Source organism: Pelophylax lessonae, assembly GCF_965119305.1.
Source record: "Pelophylax lessonae genome assembly, chromosome: 12".
Classification (NCBI taxonomy): domain Eukaryota; kingdom Metazoa; phylum Chordata; class Amphibia; order Anura; family Ranidae; genus Pelophylax; species Pelophylax lessonae.
In genome coordinates this window covers 4,817,970-4,836,400 of record NC_138779.1, presented here as the reverse complement: position 1 = coordinate 4,836,400, position 18,431 = coordinate 4,817,970, and the positions used below count along the sequence as shown (strand labels likewise).

The 18,431-nt window shown below is 45.5% G+C and overlaps 1 protein-coding gene across 1 annotated transcript in view; it reads right to left on the bottom strand.

Moving 5' to 3' along the window:
• The window catches only part of LOC309568384 (nephrocystin-4-like), a 350,057-nt gene that overhangs the window by 154,218 nt on the left and 177,408 nt on the right, over positions 1-18,431 (bottom strand). Inside the window, exons 10-11 of the mRNA XM_082274044.1 lie at positions 4,128-4,183; positions 2,213-2,338 (exon numbers count right to left, since the gene is read on the bottom strand). Of these exons, the coding sequence (XP_082130170.1) occupies positions 2,213-2,338; positions 4,128-4,183 (182 nt within the window). The remainder of the gene's footprint in view (positions 1-2,212; positions 2,339-4,127; positions 4,184-18,431) is intronic.

Here is an 18,431-nt window from a genome sequence, read left to right as displayed (position 1 = left end):
AGTATATGTGGTATTGTTATGACCATTAGCAGCAGGAGAATTTATTTTGGGTTGTTCTCTGATGGTAGATTGTGGAAGTAGCAAGAAATATACAGCTAAATCAAAAATATATATATTTTTTTACTATTTTGGGCCAGTTTTCCTTTGATAATAAAAACAATTCAGGAGATATCCATTACCATTTACCACCAAATGAAAGCTCAATCTGAAAAAAATGCGGTATAATCCACCTGGATGCACAAAGTAGTTGGGATGATATGAACAGTTCTACTAATACATGTCAAAGTTGCAAAATTGTGCTTAGGCATTACCCACTCCTGCAATGGAAGATTTACCCCCCTTAATGACCAGGCCATTTTTTTGTGATTCGGCACTGCTTTAATTTAACTGACAATTGCGCGGTCGTGCAACGCCGTACCCAAATAAAATTGATGTCCTTTTTTTCCCACAAACAGAGCTTTCTTTTTGGTGGTATTTCATCACCTCTGCGATTTTTATTTTTTGAGCTATAAACAAAAAAAGAGCGACAATTCTGAAAAAAAAAAAAAACAATATTTTTCAATTTCTGATATATAACATTCCCAAAAAAAAAATTAAAAATCAATTTGTATTCTGCTACATATTTTTGGTAAAAAAAATCCCAATAAGTGTATTTTGATTGGTTTGCGCAAAGGTTATCGCATCTACTAACAAGGGGAAAGATTTATGTCATTTTTTTTTCCTAGTAATGGCGGCGATCAGCGATTTTTAGCGGGACTGCGACATTGCGGCGGACAGATCGGACCCCTAACTGACAATTTTTGACACTTTTGGGGGGGATCAGTGACATTGCTACAGTAATCAGTGCTAAACATATGCACTGTCACTGTACTAATGACACTGGCAGGGAAGGGGTTAACACAGTGGGCGATCAAAGGGTTAAGTGTGAGCCTAGGGGGTGTTTTCTTACTAGGTGGGCGTTGGGCTTGTAATATCAACAGAGACCTGTGATCCTTAATAGGAGGCAAACAGGAGCTTTGTGCTGATTCCTGAGAGAACAACAGTCTGCTGTGTTTACAACAGCAGACCGCTGTTCTCTCTTCACGGGCAGCGCTCGCGATGTGCACTGCGACATTGCGGCGGACAGATCTGACACTTAACTGACAATTTTTGACACTTTTGGGGGGACCAGTGACATTACTACAGTAATCAGTGCTAAAAATATGCACTGTCACTGTACTAATGACACTGGCAGGGAGTTAACACCAGGGGGCGATCAAAGGGTTTGGCGGAATTCCACCCAAAAGTGGAACTTCCCCTTTAGGTAGTCCTAACCCCCTGACATGCCACATTTGGCATGTAATTTTTGGGGGGGGGGGGACCGGGTACCTAGTTTTGACAGGTACCCGCTCCCACCTCCGCTCGGAGCGACACAGCGCCCTGAGCGGAAGTTCTCCTCTCCTCCTCCCTCCCTGCAATCTTCTGGGACATGTCAGAGGTCCCGGAAGATTGCCGGCCAATCAAGACGCACAGCGCAACTCGCGCATGCGCAGTGCGTACCCGGCTGGGAAGCCGCAAGCTGTCACAGCCGGGTGCCCACACCATTGATGCCGGCGCCGCCGAGACCAGAGGGAGAGGATCGAGGCTTCGGGCGGCCGCATCGCTGGACCGTGGGACAGGTGAGTGTGTGTTTATTAAAAGTCAACAGCTACACTTTTTGTAGCTGCTGACTTTTAATGAACACAGAAAAGGCTGGAACTCCGCTTTAAATGTGTCCCTAGGGGGTGTTTTCTGTGTGGGGGATGGGCTTTCTGCATGAACTCAGAGACCTGTGTTCCTAAATAAGAAGATCCCTGTGTTCATCACTGACATTACAGCGGTCTGCCCTGTTTACAATGTTCTGTCTCCACGGGGAGCAATCGCGGCCACCGGACACGCTAATCGGCTCCCCCTGTGGCGAATGGGGGCACTTGCGCTCCCCCAGCGACGGTCCAGTGAAGTGATGTACAGTTACATCGTTTTGCGGGACAGAGCCAACCTGCCGCAGTATATGTACTGCTGGCGGTTGGCAAGTGGTTAAGATTTGTTTTAGCCTTAGGCGCGAAGGGGGGGTTAAAAACCCAAATGCACTCGAATGGCATCATCTACTGGTAATGCAGCAGCTGTGCGTCTTCTCAGCACGGCTCGTATTTTCAGTGCTGGAAATGCAAAATGTTAAGAAAAGAAGGCTTACCGCGTGAGACGGATGAAAGGCCATTGGTGAAGGTAGGAGCTGGCTGGGGACTTGCTGTAGAGGTGTTTTCGATGAGTGACTGATGGTTGGATAGCGGAACGATGCGGTCAGCTGGGATATGGACAGCTACAGTGAAAAGAAAACATTTCTATCTTAGCGGGTTATGTGAAAGGTCAAAATCAACACGTCAGCATAGTCCAGTGCCGCTTCTCACATCTTCTACGTGGGCTTGTTAGAGATATCACATGGGGGAAAACCACATTACCGGCACTAGGCACAGGAGGAACCGGAAGATCTCCGGAACCATGGAAAAGAATAAACCTCCATCATAGCTTCAAATATGAATCTGCCTCCATACAGCTCAGAAATAGGAGCTTCCACTGGCCATGTGTTATCATTATCAGTCAGGTTGGTCCAATTTTCCATTTATTGGAGGACATTGTAGGAGCAGTAGGATATTGTATCATCATTCAGGTATAATAAAAGCTTCCAGGACCATCTTAATTCATGGGCACTGCCCAGCGGCCCCATGTGCATGGAGGCCCCATGAAAATCTTCCATTACATCATACCTGCCAACTTATCCCTGGATTTGCTGGGACAGTCAGGCTTTTTAACAAGCTGTCCCAGAACCTGTACTGTGCCCTCTTGAACCCAGTATTGTGGTATTGTGCCCTCCTGATCCCAGTTTACTGTGCTCATCTGATCCCCCTGTACTGTGACCTCTTGATCCCTGTATTGTGCCCTTCTGATCCCCCAGTACTGTGCCTGCTTGATCCCAGTATTGTGCCTACCTGATCCCCCAGTATTGTGCTCTCCTGATCCCAGTATTGTGCCTACCTGATCCCCCTGTACTGTGCCCACCTGATTCCCCTGTACTGTGCTCTCTTGATCCCAGTATTGTGCCCTCCTGAGCCCCCTGTACTGTGCCCTCCTGATCCCAGTATTGTGCCCTCCTGATCCCCCTGTACTGTGCCCTCCTGATCCCCCTGTACTGTGCTCTCTTGATCCCAGTATTGTGCCCTCCTGAGCCCCCTGTACTGTGCCCTCCTGATCCCAGTATTGTGCCCTCCTGATCCCCCTGTATTGTGCCCTCCTGAGCCCCCTGTACAGTACCCTCCTGATCCCAGTATTGTGCCCTCCTGAGCCCCCTGTACTGTGCCCTCCTGATCCCAGTATTGTGCCCTCCTGATCCCCCAGTACTGTGCCCTCTTGATCCCAGTACTGTGCCCACCTGATCCCCCAATACTGTGACCTCTTGATCCCAGTACTGTGACCTCCTGATCCCCCAATACTGTGACCTCTTGATCCCAGTACTGTGCCCACCTGATCCCCCAGTACTGTGCCCTCCTGATCCAAGTATTGTACCCTCTTGATCCCCCTGTATTGTGCCCTCTTTATCCCAGTACTGTGCCCACCTGATCCCAGTATTGTACCCTCCTGATCCCCCAGTACTGTGCCCTCTTGATCTCAGAATTGTGCCCTCCTAATTCCCAAGTACTGTGCCCTCTTGATCCCAGTACTGTGCCCACCTGATCCCAGTATTGTACCCTCCTGATCCCCCAGTACTGTGCCCTCTTGATCTCAGAATTGTGCCCTCCTAATTCCCAAGTACTGTGCCCTCTTGATCCCAGTACTGTGCCCAGCTGATCCCCCAGTACTGTGCCCTCCTGATCCCCCTGTACTGTGCCCTCTTTATCCCAGTACTGTGCCCAACTGATCCCCCTATACTGTGCCCTTTGTGTTAATTAGTCTTTGATTTATGGCATGTTTTTTTATTGTTTAAAATCTATTTAATTGAAAGTACTAATAAATATACTCACCGGACACTTTATTAGGTACACCTTTTCAATGGTAACACAAATTGCTAATCAGCCAATCACATGGCAGCAAGTCATGTACAGGAATATACTTACCGCAGGTCCTAGCTGAGACTCCTGAAAGTTGACAGATGTTGGCACCAATGTCTTTGCTAAAAAAAAAAAAAAAAAAGTTTATAAAATAAATAAATAATAAAATGTATGCTTCATTACTATCTTACCAATGTCTATGCTAAAAAATAAAAAAAAAAAAAGAAAAAACAATGACAATGTAAAAAAAATAGTATTCATCTGATATCACTCCGCCTGTGAGCCGGACCTATAAAGGAAGTAGCGGCTCCGTGCAAGTAAGGGACAGCTGAGCCGGGACTCAGCAAAACCGGATCGGCCCATGGATCGGTTCATTTTACTGATCCAGCTATTTTGGCAGTATCAGCGCCGATATCCGATCCTAATTTCGGATCAGTGCATCCCTACTGACGCTATTGTAGCCATTCCCCTCTTCCTATGGTGCGTGCACAGAGGTCCCTCAGGGCCTTCTCGAAAAATTTTAGTAGATGAAATTAACACTGGTTCCAAACCCCATAGGGAAACCCGACAGGAAACCCTGACTCCCCCCACCCCCCATGGGGGTGCAGACCGGCAGATTAACGGCTAGATTTTGGCAGTCTTTCCCGAACCAACCTCTTGGAGCACTAAGTGAGCCCCTGTGAGTGAGTTGATTCTCTTATCCACACTTAACAACATGGATGAAGGAATCCCTTCTGACTGCTATTGTAGCCATTCCCCTCTTCCCACAGTGCGTGCACAGAGGTCCCGCAGGGCTTCAGGTCCTGAGCAAGGCACCAGCTTAGCAGATGAGGGGTTTCTGACCATCACACACAGGGTTTTACGCACATGGGCAAACACAACTATTATTGAAGTCCCAAGCATTCACTATCTATGCGAATACATGGGAAATCACCTCCATGCGTGCAAATGTGCCAAAGGACTCTACCAGGATTCGAAGGCTAAGCAGAGCCCTTTGGCATATCTGTGCAGGAACCAATATGGTGACGTTGGAGGGGGGACTGAAGGTCAGCTTTAGAGAAGATTACCTACAACAGCAGCCAAAAAATACTGTTTTATAAATCAGTCCTCATTGTAAATATCAGAACTGCCAGATAGCCGGCCCAAGCTAGACCACCAGAACCTAACTTCTGCCATTCCTACCAAAGCGACCCCCTAAGATTGTCACCCTACCTCCCTACCTCCTCCTCTCTGTAGATATAAACTGCCAACAGCCAATAGAATTGTTACAGCAAAATTAAAACAGAAAAAGAAATTCTAATGATATCCTCAACAGCCAAACTAATAAAATGATAGTTATAGAGGAATAATATATAATTCCCGCATCTCCTGGTAGAACGAAGCTCTGGCCTGAGAAAGTTGGCTTTGGCGTTAAGGAAGCCATAATATTTGCATCAGGCATATTACACGCCTCATAAACTCCAGTTATGGGAGTTTTATTACCAATCTTGGAAGACCTGAGAATGCCCATTTCATACTTTACTTACACTTGGCTTCTGAGATCTAATAAAGAATTAACGTCAAGCCGGGACTGGAACCTTCATAAGGCCGAGTGACATATTTGGTCCCGAAAATATTTGTGTTGTGTTCCTGACCATGGGAGACCTTCCTGTCTTCTATTGTCCGTCTATATGCAAGAATTAAAGTGTACCTGTCGTAATGTGGCATTCAAAAAGGACACTATTTTACGGAGGAGTCCGCCTTTAATATAAAGCCGCTTCTAGACTTTCCAAAATTGTTTTCCTGTAAAGGCCTTGGCCAATTACAAAACGTCAACCATAACTGTGAACAACAGACCTTGCCTTGTTTAGACGGATCAAATCTGACCCAAGGTCACCTATTTGCAGGCTAAGTGACAGTTGGAAACAATTTGTGCAAAAATTGTCAGAAATTGAAGAATGAGAACATGAGATAAAGAAACAAGAATACTGATGAAGTGTGTAGTGTGTGCAAATAAATATATATATAAAAAAATGATATTATATATATATATATATATATATATATATATATATATATATATATATATATATATATATATATATATATATTATATTTATATTTATCATATATATATATATATATATATATATATATATATATATATATACATATATATATGATAAATATATGTATATATATATACATATATTTATCATATATATATATATATATATATATATATATATATATATATAATAAATATATATTTTAAAAAATTATATATAGATATATATTTATCATATGCATATAATAAATATAAATATATATATATATTTTTTAATTATGTATAGATATATATATATATTGATATTTATCATAAACACATATATATATATATATATATATATATATATATATATATATATATATATATATATATATATATATATTTAAAAATAAATTATATATATATATATATACATATATATATATATATATATATATATATATATATATATATACACACACACAGTATATACACACACTGTATATATACAGGTGCATCTCAAAAAAATTAAAATATCATCAAGAAGTTATTTTATTTCAGTAATTCAATTAAAAAAGTGAAACTCCTATATTTTATATAGATGTTACACAGAGTGATATATTTCAAGCATTTCTTTCTTTTAATTTTGATGATTATGGCTTACAGCGAGTGACACCCCAAAAATCAGTATCTCAGAAAATGTGAATATTACAAGACTAATTTAAAAAAAAAAGGATTTTTAATACAGAAATGTTGTCTTAGTGAGAAGTCTGTCCATGTACAGTATATAGGATGCACTCAATACTTGGCCGGGGCTCCTTTTGCATGAATTACTGCATCAATGCGGTGTGGCATGGAGGTGATCAGCCTGTGGCACTGCTGAGGTGTTATGGAAGCCCAGGTTGCTTTGATATCAGCCTTCAGCTCCTCTGCATTGTTGGGTCTGGCGTCTCTCATCTTCCTCCTGATAATACCCCACAGATTCTCTATTGGGTTTAGGTCAGTTGACTTTGCTGGCCAACCAAGCACAGTGATACCATGATCATGTGACCAGGTATTGGTAGTTTTGGCAGTGTGGGCGGGGCCAAGTCCTGCTGGAGAATGAAATCAGCATCTCCATAAAGCTGGTCAGCAGAGGGAAGCATGAAGTTGCTCTAGAATTTCCTGCTAGAGGGCTGCGCTGACTTTGGAGTTGATAAAACACAGTGGGCCAACACCAGCAGATGACAGCTATCAAAGCAACCTGGGCTTCCATAACACCCTAGCAATGCCACAGGCTGATCGCCTCCATGCCACACCGCATTGATGCAGTAATTCATGCAAAAGGAGCCCCGACCAAGTATTGAGTGCATCCTATACTGTACATGGACAGACTTTTCACTAAGACAACATTTCTGCATTAAAAACCTTTTTTTTATTGGTATTATATAATATTCTAATTTTCTGAGATGTACAAGAAAGCCTGGCTCGCAGTCTCCGGTCAAATTCATCCCAAAGGTGTTCTATCGGGTTGGGGTTAGGACTCCACCCCAAACTCGCTCATCCATGTCTTTATGGACCTTGCTTTGTGCACTGGTCCAAATCATTTGGTGGAGGGGGGATTATGGTGTGGGGTTGTTTTTCAGGGGTTGGGTTTGATGTGGAAGGAGGAATTGAGGACTCTGATATGAAAGAGGGGAAGGAGGATTTTGATATGGAAGAGGGAACTGAGGACTCTGATATGGAGGGGGGAACTGGGGACTGTGATATGGAGGGGGGAACTGAGGACTCTGATATGGAAGGGGGAACTGAGAACTCTTATATGGAAGGGGGGGGCAGAGGAATGTGATATAAAAGGGGAACTGAGGACTCTGATATGAAAGAGTGGGATGAGGATTCTGATATGGAAGGGGGAACTGAGGACTATGATGTGGAGGGGGGAACTGAGGACTCTGATATGGAGGGGGAACTGAGAACTCTTATATAGAAGTGGGGGCTGAGGAATGTGATATAAAAGGTTGAACTGAGGACTCTGATATGAAAGAGGGGGATGTGGATTCCGATATGGAAGGGGGAACTGAGGACTATGATGTGGAGGGGGGGTTGAGAACTCTGATATGGAAGGGGGGACTGAGGACTCAGATGTGGAGGGGAGATTGAGGACTCTGATGTGGAAGGGGTGGGGCCAAGGACTCTAATGTGAATAAGGGGGGCTCCTGATGTGATGGAGGCCCCATTTTAGACTGGGGTGCCTGGAGATTTTGAATACCTTTAAAGGGTCCAGCTACAAAAAAAAAAAAAAAAAAGGCTGAGACTGGCCTAAAGTATAACTCAAGGTTCCTGTTTTACATTCTGAACGGGTTCCCAACCCCCATTACTATGCAATGTACAAGCCTTATAAAGAAACCAAGAACCCTCCTTCATGTGTGCCTTGCTTTGCACACTGGTCCAAATAATTTGGTGGAGGGGGGGGATTATGGTGTGGGGGTTGCTTTTCAAGGGTTGGGCTTGGCCCCTTAGTTCCAGTGAAGGGAACTCTTAAGGCGTCAGCATACCAAGATATTCTGGACAATTTCATGCTCCCAACATTGTGGGAAGAGTTTGGGGATGGCCCCTCCCTGTTCCAACATGACTGCACACCAGTGTACAAAGCAAGGTCCATAAAGACATGGGTGAGCGAGTTTGGGGTGGAGGAACTTGACTTGCCTGCACCTCAATGCATTAGAACACCTTTGGGATGAATTCGAGCGCAGTGACAAGATTGTAGACCTGCACAAGGCTGGAATGGCTACAAGACCATCAGCAAGAAGCTTGGTGAGAAAGAGACAACTGTTGGAGTGATTATTCGCAAATGGAAGAAATACAAAATACCCATCAATCGCTCGAGGTTTAGGGCTCCATGAAGGATTGCACCACATGGGGTGAGGATGATCATGAGAAAAGTGAGGGATCAGCCCAGAACTACACGGGAGGTGCTTGTGAATGATCTCAAGGTAGTTGGGACCAACAAACCATTGGTAACACAAAATGCCGCCATGGATTGAAATCCTGAAGCGCCCGCAAGGTCCTCCTTCTCAAGAAGGCACATGTACAGGAACGTCTGAGGTTTGCCAATGAACATCTAAATGATTCAGAGAAGGATTGGGAGAAAGTGCTGTGGTCAGATGAGACCAAAATTGAGCTCTTTGGCATCAACTCGTCTCGCAGTGTTTGGAGGAAGAAAAATGCCGACTATGACCCTAAGAACACCATCCCTACAGTCACCGTCCCTACAGTCACCGTCCCTACAGTCACCGTCCCTACAGTCACCATCCCTACAGTCACCATCCCTACAGTCTCCATCCCTACAGTCACCATCCCTAAAGTCACCATCTCTACAGTCTCTATCCCTACAGTCACCATCCCTACAGTCGCCATCCCTACAGTCACCATCCCTACAGTCACCATCCCTACAGTCACCTTCCCTACAGTCACCTTCCCTACAGTCACCATCCCTACAGTCACCATCCCTACAGTCACCATCCCTACAGTCACCATCCCTTCAGTCACCATCCCTACAGTCTCCATCCCTACAGTCACCATCCCTAAAGTCACCATCTCTACAGTCTCTATCCCTACAGTCACCATCCCTACAGTCGCCATCCCTACAGTCACCATCCCTACAGTCACCATGCCTACAGTCACCATCCCTACAGTCACCATCTCTACAGTCTCTATGCCTACAGTCACCGTCCCTACAGTCACCGTCCCTACAGTCTCTATCCCTACAGTCACCATCTCTACAGTCACCATCTCTACAGTCACCATCTCTACAGTCACCATCTCTACAGTCACCATCTCTACAGTCACCATCTCTACAGTCTCCATCCCTACAGTCACCATCTCTACAGTCACCATCTCTACAGTCACCATCTCTACAGTCACCATCTCTACAGTCACCATCTCTACAGTCTCCATCCCTACAGTCACCATCCCTACAGTCACCATCTCTACAGTCTCTATCCCTACAGTCACCATCCCTACAGTCACCATCCCTACAGTCGCCATCCCTACAGTCACCATCCCTACAGTCACCATCTCTACAGTCACCATCTCTACAGTCTCTATCCCTACAGTCACCATCTCTACAGTCTCTATTTCTACAGTCACCATCCCTACAGTCACTATCCCTACAGTCACCATCCCTACAGTCACCATCTCTACAGTCACCATCTCTACAGTCTCTATCCCAACAGTCACCAGCTCTACAGTCTCTATCCCTACAGTCACCATCCCTACAGTTAAGCACGGAGGCGGAAACATGATGCTTTGGGGCTGTTTCTCTGCTAAAGGTAGAGGCCACCTTTGCAGCTTTGAGGGGCCAATGGATGGAGCCATATATTGTAAAATCTTGGATGAGAACCTTCTTCCCTCAGCCAGAACACTGAAGTTGGGTCATGGATGGGTCTTCCAGCATGACAATGACCCAAAACATACCGCCAAGGCAACAAAGGAGTGACTCAAGAAGAAGCACATTAGGGTCCCGAAGTTCAAGAGCTCAAGATCTTAATCCTATAGAAAATGTAAACTTCGAGTTGCCAAGCGACAACCAAGAAACTTTAGGGATTTAGAGAAGATCTGTAAAGAAGAGTGGACCGAAATCCCTCCTGAGATGTGTGCAAACCTGGTCACCAACTACATGGCCAAGGCAACAAAGGAGTAGCTCAAGAAAAAGCACAATAAGGTCCTGGAGTGGCCTAGCCAGTCAAAAATATGTGGAGGGAGCTGAAGGTTCGAGTCGCCAAACCTTATTGACTTGGAGAGGATCTACATAGAGGAGTGGGACAAAATCCCTCCTGAGATGTGTGCGAACCTGGAGGCCAACTACAAGAAACGCCTGACCTCTGTGCTTCCCAACAAGGGTTTCTCCACCAACTACTAATTCATGTTTTGCTTGGAGATCAAATACTTATTTTACTCACTAAACTGAAAACGCACAGACACAGACCCCTCCAGCTGTATGGTCGGTGCGCAGTAACACAAATGCCCCCTTGCATGTCTATGTATTGCCAAAGAACATGCTGACAGAAGGAGAGAGCAGAGAGGTGAACTCATTAGTCTTTTGCAGCTCCTTCACAATCCAATCACAGGAAGGAGGCGGGGAAGTGACCTAACTGCAGCAGAGAAAAGTCAGGTCAGCAGGCTTCTTCTGCTATCTGGCCGAGCTTTATAAATCTCAGAACTGGATGGACAGAAATGCCAATCCCTTGGCAGGTAAACCAGCTCCTGTATATACGATTTTTTGGTATATTTAGTGGTTTCCCCGTAGTTTCGCATTTAAGGAAAGCCTGTACCCATCCAGCAAGGCTCACCCTTGCCCTACACATCCTCCAGGCTCACCCTTGCCCTGCACATCCTCCAGGCTCACCCTTGCCCTGCACATCTTCCAGGCTCACCCTTGCCCTGCACATCTTCCAGGCTCACCCTTGCCCTGCACATCCTCCAGGCTCACCCTTGCCCTGCACATCTTCCAGGCTCACCCTTGCCCTGCACATCTTCCAGGCTCACCCTTGCCCTGCACATCCTCCAGGCTCACCCTTGCCCTGCGCACATCCTCCAGGCTCACCCTTGCCCTGCGCACATCCTCCAGGCTCACCCTTGCCCTGCGCACATCCTCCAGGCTCACCCTTGCCCTGCACATCCTCCAGGCTCACCCTTGCCCTGCGCACATCCTCCAGGCTCACCCTTGCCCTGCACATCCTCCAGGCTCACCCTTGCCCTGCACATCTTCCAGGCTCACCCTTGCCCTGCACATCTTCCAGGCTCACCCTTGCCCTGCACATCCTCCAGGCTCACCCTTGCCCTGCGCACATCCTCCAGGCTCACCCTTGCCCTGCACACATCCTCCAGGCTCACCCTTGCCCTGCACATCCTCCAGGCTCACCCTTGCCCTGCACATCCTCCAGGCTCACCCTTGCCCTGCACATCCTCCAGGCTCACCCTTGCCCTGTACATCCTCCAGCTTACTGCTCCATAATAACTTCTCCAAGGTAACAAAGAGCCGACCTTCAGTTCAATCCAATTTATTGCCGCAAAGTCTCCGGGCCCTTGTTTTCCAGACCCCAACCATGTAGAGCATCCCCCCCCCCCCCCATCTCATATTATCAGGAATAGAAGTGTGTATGTACATGGGGGGAAAAGCTTGCCGGGGGTTAGAAGAATTACACACATACGTGCCATTACCCTTTAAGGCACCCTTGGGCTGCTGGCAGTTATAAATTGCTATGACAACCGTCAAGTCATAAAACAGTCAGCGCGCCGCAGACTTCATGTATGAAGAGCGTGTTCAAGGTGAAACAACTTCTGAATCCTAACAGGTCCCCATCAGATTGGTTTGTTCAACCAGAACCATTCCCGTATGCGGGGACAGATGTATTAAAGTAGACGGTAACCCCAATTGGATGAGATTTTGTTTTGCTAAAGCACCGTATACCATAACCAACTGCCATTTCTTCTGTTTTATACTTCTTGCATTAACCACTTAACCTCCAGAAGTTTGTACCCCCTTCATGACCAGGCCATTTTTTTGCTCAGGGATTGTGGGATATATACTTTAACAGGAGGTGTTTGTTCTCACACTACAGGCAGAGGTCATGCATTAACCACTTGACCTCTTGAAGGTTTTAACCCCTTTATGACCAGGCCATATTTTGCTTGGGGATTGTGGGATATGCAGTTTCTTAACAGGCTACCAATTAGTGCCCAACAGTGCTGCCAATCAGTGTGCACCAGTGCTGCCAATCAGTGCCCTCTAGCCCTGCCAATCAGTGCCCACCAGTGCTGCCAATTAGTGCCCACCAGTGTCGCCTCATCAGTGTCCCCTATCAGTGCCCATTAGTGCCACCTATCACTCATCCATATCTTTATGGACCTTGCTTTGTGCACTGTTGCGCAGTTATGTTGGAACAGGAAGGCGCCATCCCCAAACTCCTCCCACAAAGTTGGGAGCATGAAATTGTCCTAAATGTCTTGGTATGCTGACGCCTTAAAAGTTCCCTTCACTGGGACTAAGGGGCCAAGCCCAACCCCTGAAAAATAACCAAACACCATAACCCCCCCCCCCCCCCCGCCAAATAATTGGAACCAGTGCACAAAGCAAGGTCCATAAAGAGATGGATGAGCGACGGTGGAGGAACTTGACTGACCTGCACAGAGTCCTGACCTCAATCCGATGAGGTCCCAAACCTTGTGGACAGTCTTTCCAGAAGAGATGAAGCTGTTAAAGCTGCAAAGGGTGGACCAACTCAATATTGAACCCTACGGACTAAGACTGGGATGCCATTAAAGTATAGTGTATATGAGACAGTCCCGGAGGATACACTCTGAGATCTGAGAGGAAAGAAGCACACAGAGCAGCTATGCCAGCATTTCCCTTCTGCTGCCCATTCACAGAAGCCTTTGTATTTTGTGAATGGGTTCACATATTACAAAGGCTTTTTCCTGTTCCAACATGACTGCGCACCAGGGCACAAAGCAAGGTCCATAAACACATGGATGAGCGAGTTTGGGGTAGAGGAACTTGACTGGCCTGCACAGAGTCCTGACCGCAACCCGATAGAACACCTTTGGGATGAATTAGAGTGGAGACTGCGAGCCAGACCTTCTCGTCCAACATCAGTGCTTGACCTCACAAATGCGCTTCTGGAAGAATGGTGAAACATTCCCATAGACACACTCCTAAACCTTGTGGACAGCCTTCCCAGAAGAGTTGAAGCTGTTATAGCTGCAAAGGGTTGGTCAACTCAATATTGAACCCTACGAACTAAGACTGGGATGCCATTAAAGTCCATGTGTGTGTAAAGGCAGGCGTCCCAATACTTTTGACAATATAGTGTACATCTCTTACTTTTGGGGTTTTTCCACCCCATTTGCCGCATTGATTTTTTTTTTCCCCCAGTTGAATGTTAACATTTATGTTTCTCTTTTATTCCTTCTTTTTGTTCCTGTTTCAGTTTTATTTCCCTCTTGAAATATCATGCATGGGTTATTTTTCCTCTCCAGACTTCTTGTGCTTTAGGTGGTCTTATTTCCAATTGTGTCATTTTTTTTTTCCCCTTTGCAGTTTGTGATTTTATTGTCATGTGCTGCCATCTAATGGTCAAACCGCAGCACTGCACTCCCATTTCACATCAGCACATCACAGTGTTATGTCTGCAAGCCTGCGATTATCTCTCTCCGAACTATTTTACTGGAACTGGCTTTATTTTCTTCTGTTTTGGTCACTTTGATTCGTTGCCTGAATGCGTTGCTGCTCCTGAGGGGTCAGCCCATGCGATAATCGCACAGAAGATTTGTTAAAGGGAAACTATAAGAGTTTTTTTTTCCAATTTTATTTTAAAACATTTCTAAAAGTCTAGAAGTGAAAAGTGCACCGGGAAAGTATTCACAGCGCTTCACTTTTTCTACATCGTGTTATGTTACAGCCTTATTCCAAAATGGATTAAATTCATTATTTTCCTCAAAATTCTACAAACAATCCCCCATGATGACAACATGAAAGAAGTTTGTTTGAAATCTTTGCCAATTTATAAAAGAAAAGGAGAAAAAAAAAATCACATGTACATAAGTATTCACACCCTTTGCCATGAAACTGAAAACTGAGCTCAGGTGCATCCTGATCATCCTTGAGATGTTTCTACAGCTTGATTGGAGTCCACCTGTGGTAAATTCAGTTGATTGGACATAATTTGGAAAGGCACACACCTGTCTATATAAGGTCCCATAGTTAACAGTGCATGTCAGAGCACAAACCAAGCCATGAAGACCAAGGAATTGTCTGTAGACCTCCGAGACAGGATTGTATGGAGGCACAGATCGGGGGAAGGGTACAGAAACATTTCTGCAGCAATGAGCACAGTAGCCTCCATCGCCCCGTAAATGGGAGAAGTTTGGAACCACCAGGACTCTTCCTAGAGCGGGCCGCCCGGCCAAACTGAGCGATCGGGGGAGGGGGGCCTTAGTCAGGGAGGTGACCAAGAACCCGATAGTCACTCTGACAGAGCTCCAGCATTTCTCTGTGGAGAGACAAGAAACTTCCAGAAGAACAACCATCTCTGCAGCACTCCACCAATCAGGCCTGTATGGAGGAGTGGCCAGACAAAAGCCACTCCTCAGTAAAAGTCACATGACAGCCTGCCTGGAGTTTGCCAAAAGGCACCTGAAGAACTCTCAGACCACGGGAAACAAAATGATCTGCTCTGATGAAACAAAGATTGAACTCTTTGGCCTGAATGGCAAGTGTCATGTCTGGAGGAAACCGGGAACCGCTCATCACCTGGCCAATACCATCCCTACAGTGAAGCATGGTGGTGGCAGCATCATGCTGTGGGGATGTTTTTAGCGTCAGGAACTGGGAGACTAGTCAGGATGGAGGGAAAAATGAATGCAGCAATGTACAGAGACATCCTTGATGAAAACCTGCTCCAGAGCGCTCTGGACCTCAGACTGGGGCGAAGGTTCATCTTCCAACAGGACAACGACCCTAACCACACGGCCCAGATAACAAAGGAGTGGCTATGGGACAACTCTGTGAATGTCCTTGAGTGACCCAGCCAGAGCCCAGACTTGAACCCGATTGAACATCTCTGGAGAGATCTGATAATGGCTGTGCACCGACGCTCCCCATCCAACCTGATGGAGCTTGAGAGGTCCTGCAAAGAAGAATGGGAGAAACTCCCCAAAAATAGGAGTGCCAAGCTTGTAGCATCATACTCAGAAATACTGGAGGCTGGAATTGGTGCCAAAGGAGCTTCACCAAAGTATTTAGCAAAGGGTGTGAATACTTATGTACATGGGAGTTTTTCATGTTTTATTTTTAATAAAATTATAGATTTCAAACAAACTGTGTGCCTAGCCAGTGTTTGTGTGCTCCTTTTACTAAGAGATGTGCTTTGCATGAACACAATCCATTCCTTCCCCACCTTGTTTACATAGGTAGAGCTCCATTCTGAGTCTCTGTCTGATAATCGGCCCGGTGTCGGGAGACATTGAGTGCCCAGGCACCTGCAGATCGGCTTCTGCGCACATCCCCTGCAGGCAGAAGTGCAGGATTACATATATATATATATATATATATATATATATATATATATATATATACACACGTGATTTAACGCACAGCTGTCGCCCTGTAGCAGTAAAAATACAAAATGGGACCGCTCTCAGAGCAACTGAGAGCTGGGATTTTTAAGGTGCCAATAACTCTTAGTCAAAACATATTAAAATTCAATAATTTTATTTCTATATTTTAAAAAAACACATATAAATGACCACATATTAAAAACATAGAACCAATCTATGTTCAATATCCATCGATTGAATTCATTGCGATAGAAAATTGCAGTGTAGCAATCCCGAACTGTTTCACCATTAATTTGGTTTCTTCAGGGGACATATTTTGCTACATCTAGACAGATAAATAATAATAAGTGAGCTACCTTTGTTATTTGTCCACTAGATGGCTCTATACCATTGGGGCCGCGTTCATAATATGTTCTTAGTGGCAACAGAGACAGTCTTGTTATGTCTCCTACCCAGGAGTGGACTGCATATGCATCCTCCCCGTGGGCGGAGATCTGGAGGAGTGGGAGTGACGTCCCCCTTGGCGTTGTGCCACGCCCTGACGTTATTACGTGTGGCGCGACGGGAGGGGCAAATCAGGAAGCAGGCATTAGCAGCGATCGGTGTCGGCGGGGAGCCACGGGATGTTGAACAGAATGCAAAGCAAGATTTAAAATGGTGAGATATTTTATCTCTTGGGATTACTTTCCTCTTGGAGTGGCAGCGACATACAGTATCTCACAAAAGTAAGTACACCCCTCACCTTTTTGTAAATATTTTATTCTATCTTTTCATGTGACAACACTGAAGAAATGACACTTTGCTACAATGTAAAGTAGTGAGTGTACAGCTTGTATAACAGTGTAAATTTACTGTCCCCTCAAAATAACTCAACACACAGCCATTAATGTCTAAACCGCTGGCAACAAAAGTGAGTACACCCCTAAGTGACAATGTCCATATTGGACCCAACTAGCCATTTTCCCTCCCAGGTGTCATGTGACTCATTAGTGTTACAAGGTCTCAGGTGTGAATGGGGAGCAGGTGTGTTAAATTTGGTGTTATCGCTCTCATTCTCTCATACTGGTCACTGGAAGTTAAACATGGTACCTCATGGCAAAGAACTCTCTGAGGATCTATAAAAAGAATTGTTTCTCTACATAAAGATGGCCTAGGCTATAAGAAGATTGCCAAGACCCTGAAACTGAACTGCAGCACGGTGGTCAAGACCATACAGCAGTTTAACAGGACAGGTTGCACTCAGAACAGGCCTCGCCATGGTCGCCCAAAGAAGTTGAGTGCACGTGCTCAGCGTCATATCCAGAGGTTGTCTTTGGGAAATAGACGTATGAGTGCTGCCAGCATTGCTGCAGAGGTTGAAGGGGTGGGGGGTCAGCCTGTCAGTGTTCAGACCATACGCCGCACACTGCATCAAATTGGTCTGCATGGCTGTCATCCCAGAAGGAAGCCTCTTCTAAAGATGATGCACAAGAAAGCCCACAAACAGTTTGCTGAAGACAAGCAGACTAAGGACATGGATTACTGGAACCATCTCCTGTGGTCTGATGAGACCAAGATAAACTTATTTGGTTCAGATGGTGTCAAGCGTGTGTGGGGGCAACCAGGTGAGGAGTACAAAGACAAGTGTGTCTTCCTACAGTCAAGCATGGTGGTGGGAGTGTCATGGTCTGGGGATGCATGAGTGAATGGTTACCGATACTTGCACAAATGCTTGGTATTGGCACTGATACCGATGCATCCCTATTTATGACCCCTGTTAGTTTTTGCCATCCATGTCCCCTTGGGGAGATTTCCCTTCACTTCCTGTCCTATAGCCACACCAAAAAGTGAGCAGAGATTTTTGCTTGATTTCTGAGAAAGTTTTGTGTCTTATTAATCCATAAAGGATTTCCAGTAGTTCACATTCATATAGAGAGAGAGAATGCAGAGAAGTGAGCTTTGTGACAGTCGCCGTAGGGGAGTACAGTGTCAGCGGGTTTCCGATGGGGGGGGGATCATCAATACACTTTTGTGAAAACCAGAGGAGCAGAGGCGAGACCAAAGGGTAACGCCACAAACTGATAATGCTCCTCTCCCACAGCAAAGCGGAGGAAGCACTGGAGACCGACACATATTGGAATGTGAAGGTAAGCATCCTTGATGTAGATGGAGGCAAGAAAATTCCCCTGATGCAGGGAAACCACCACTGTGGAAATGGACTCCATTCTGAACTCCTGCATCTGCACAAAGCAGTTCAGCGCCTT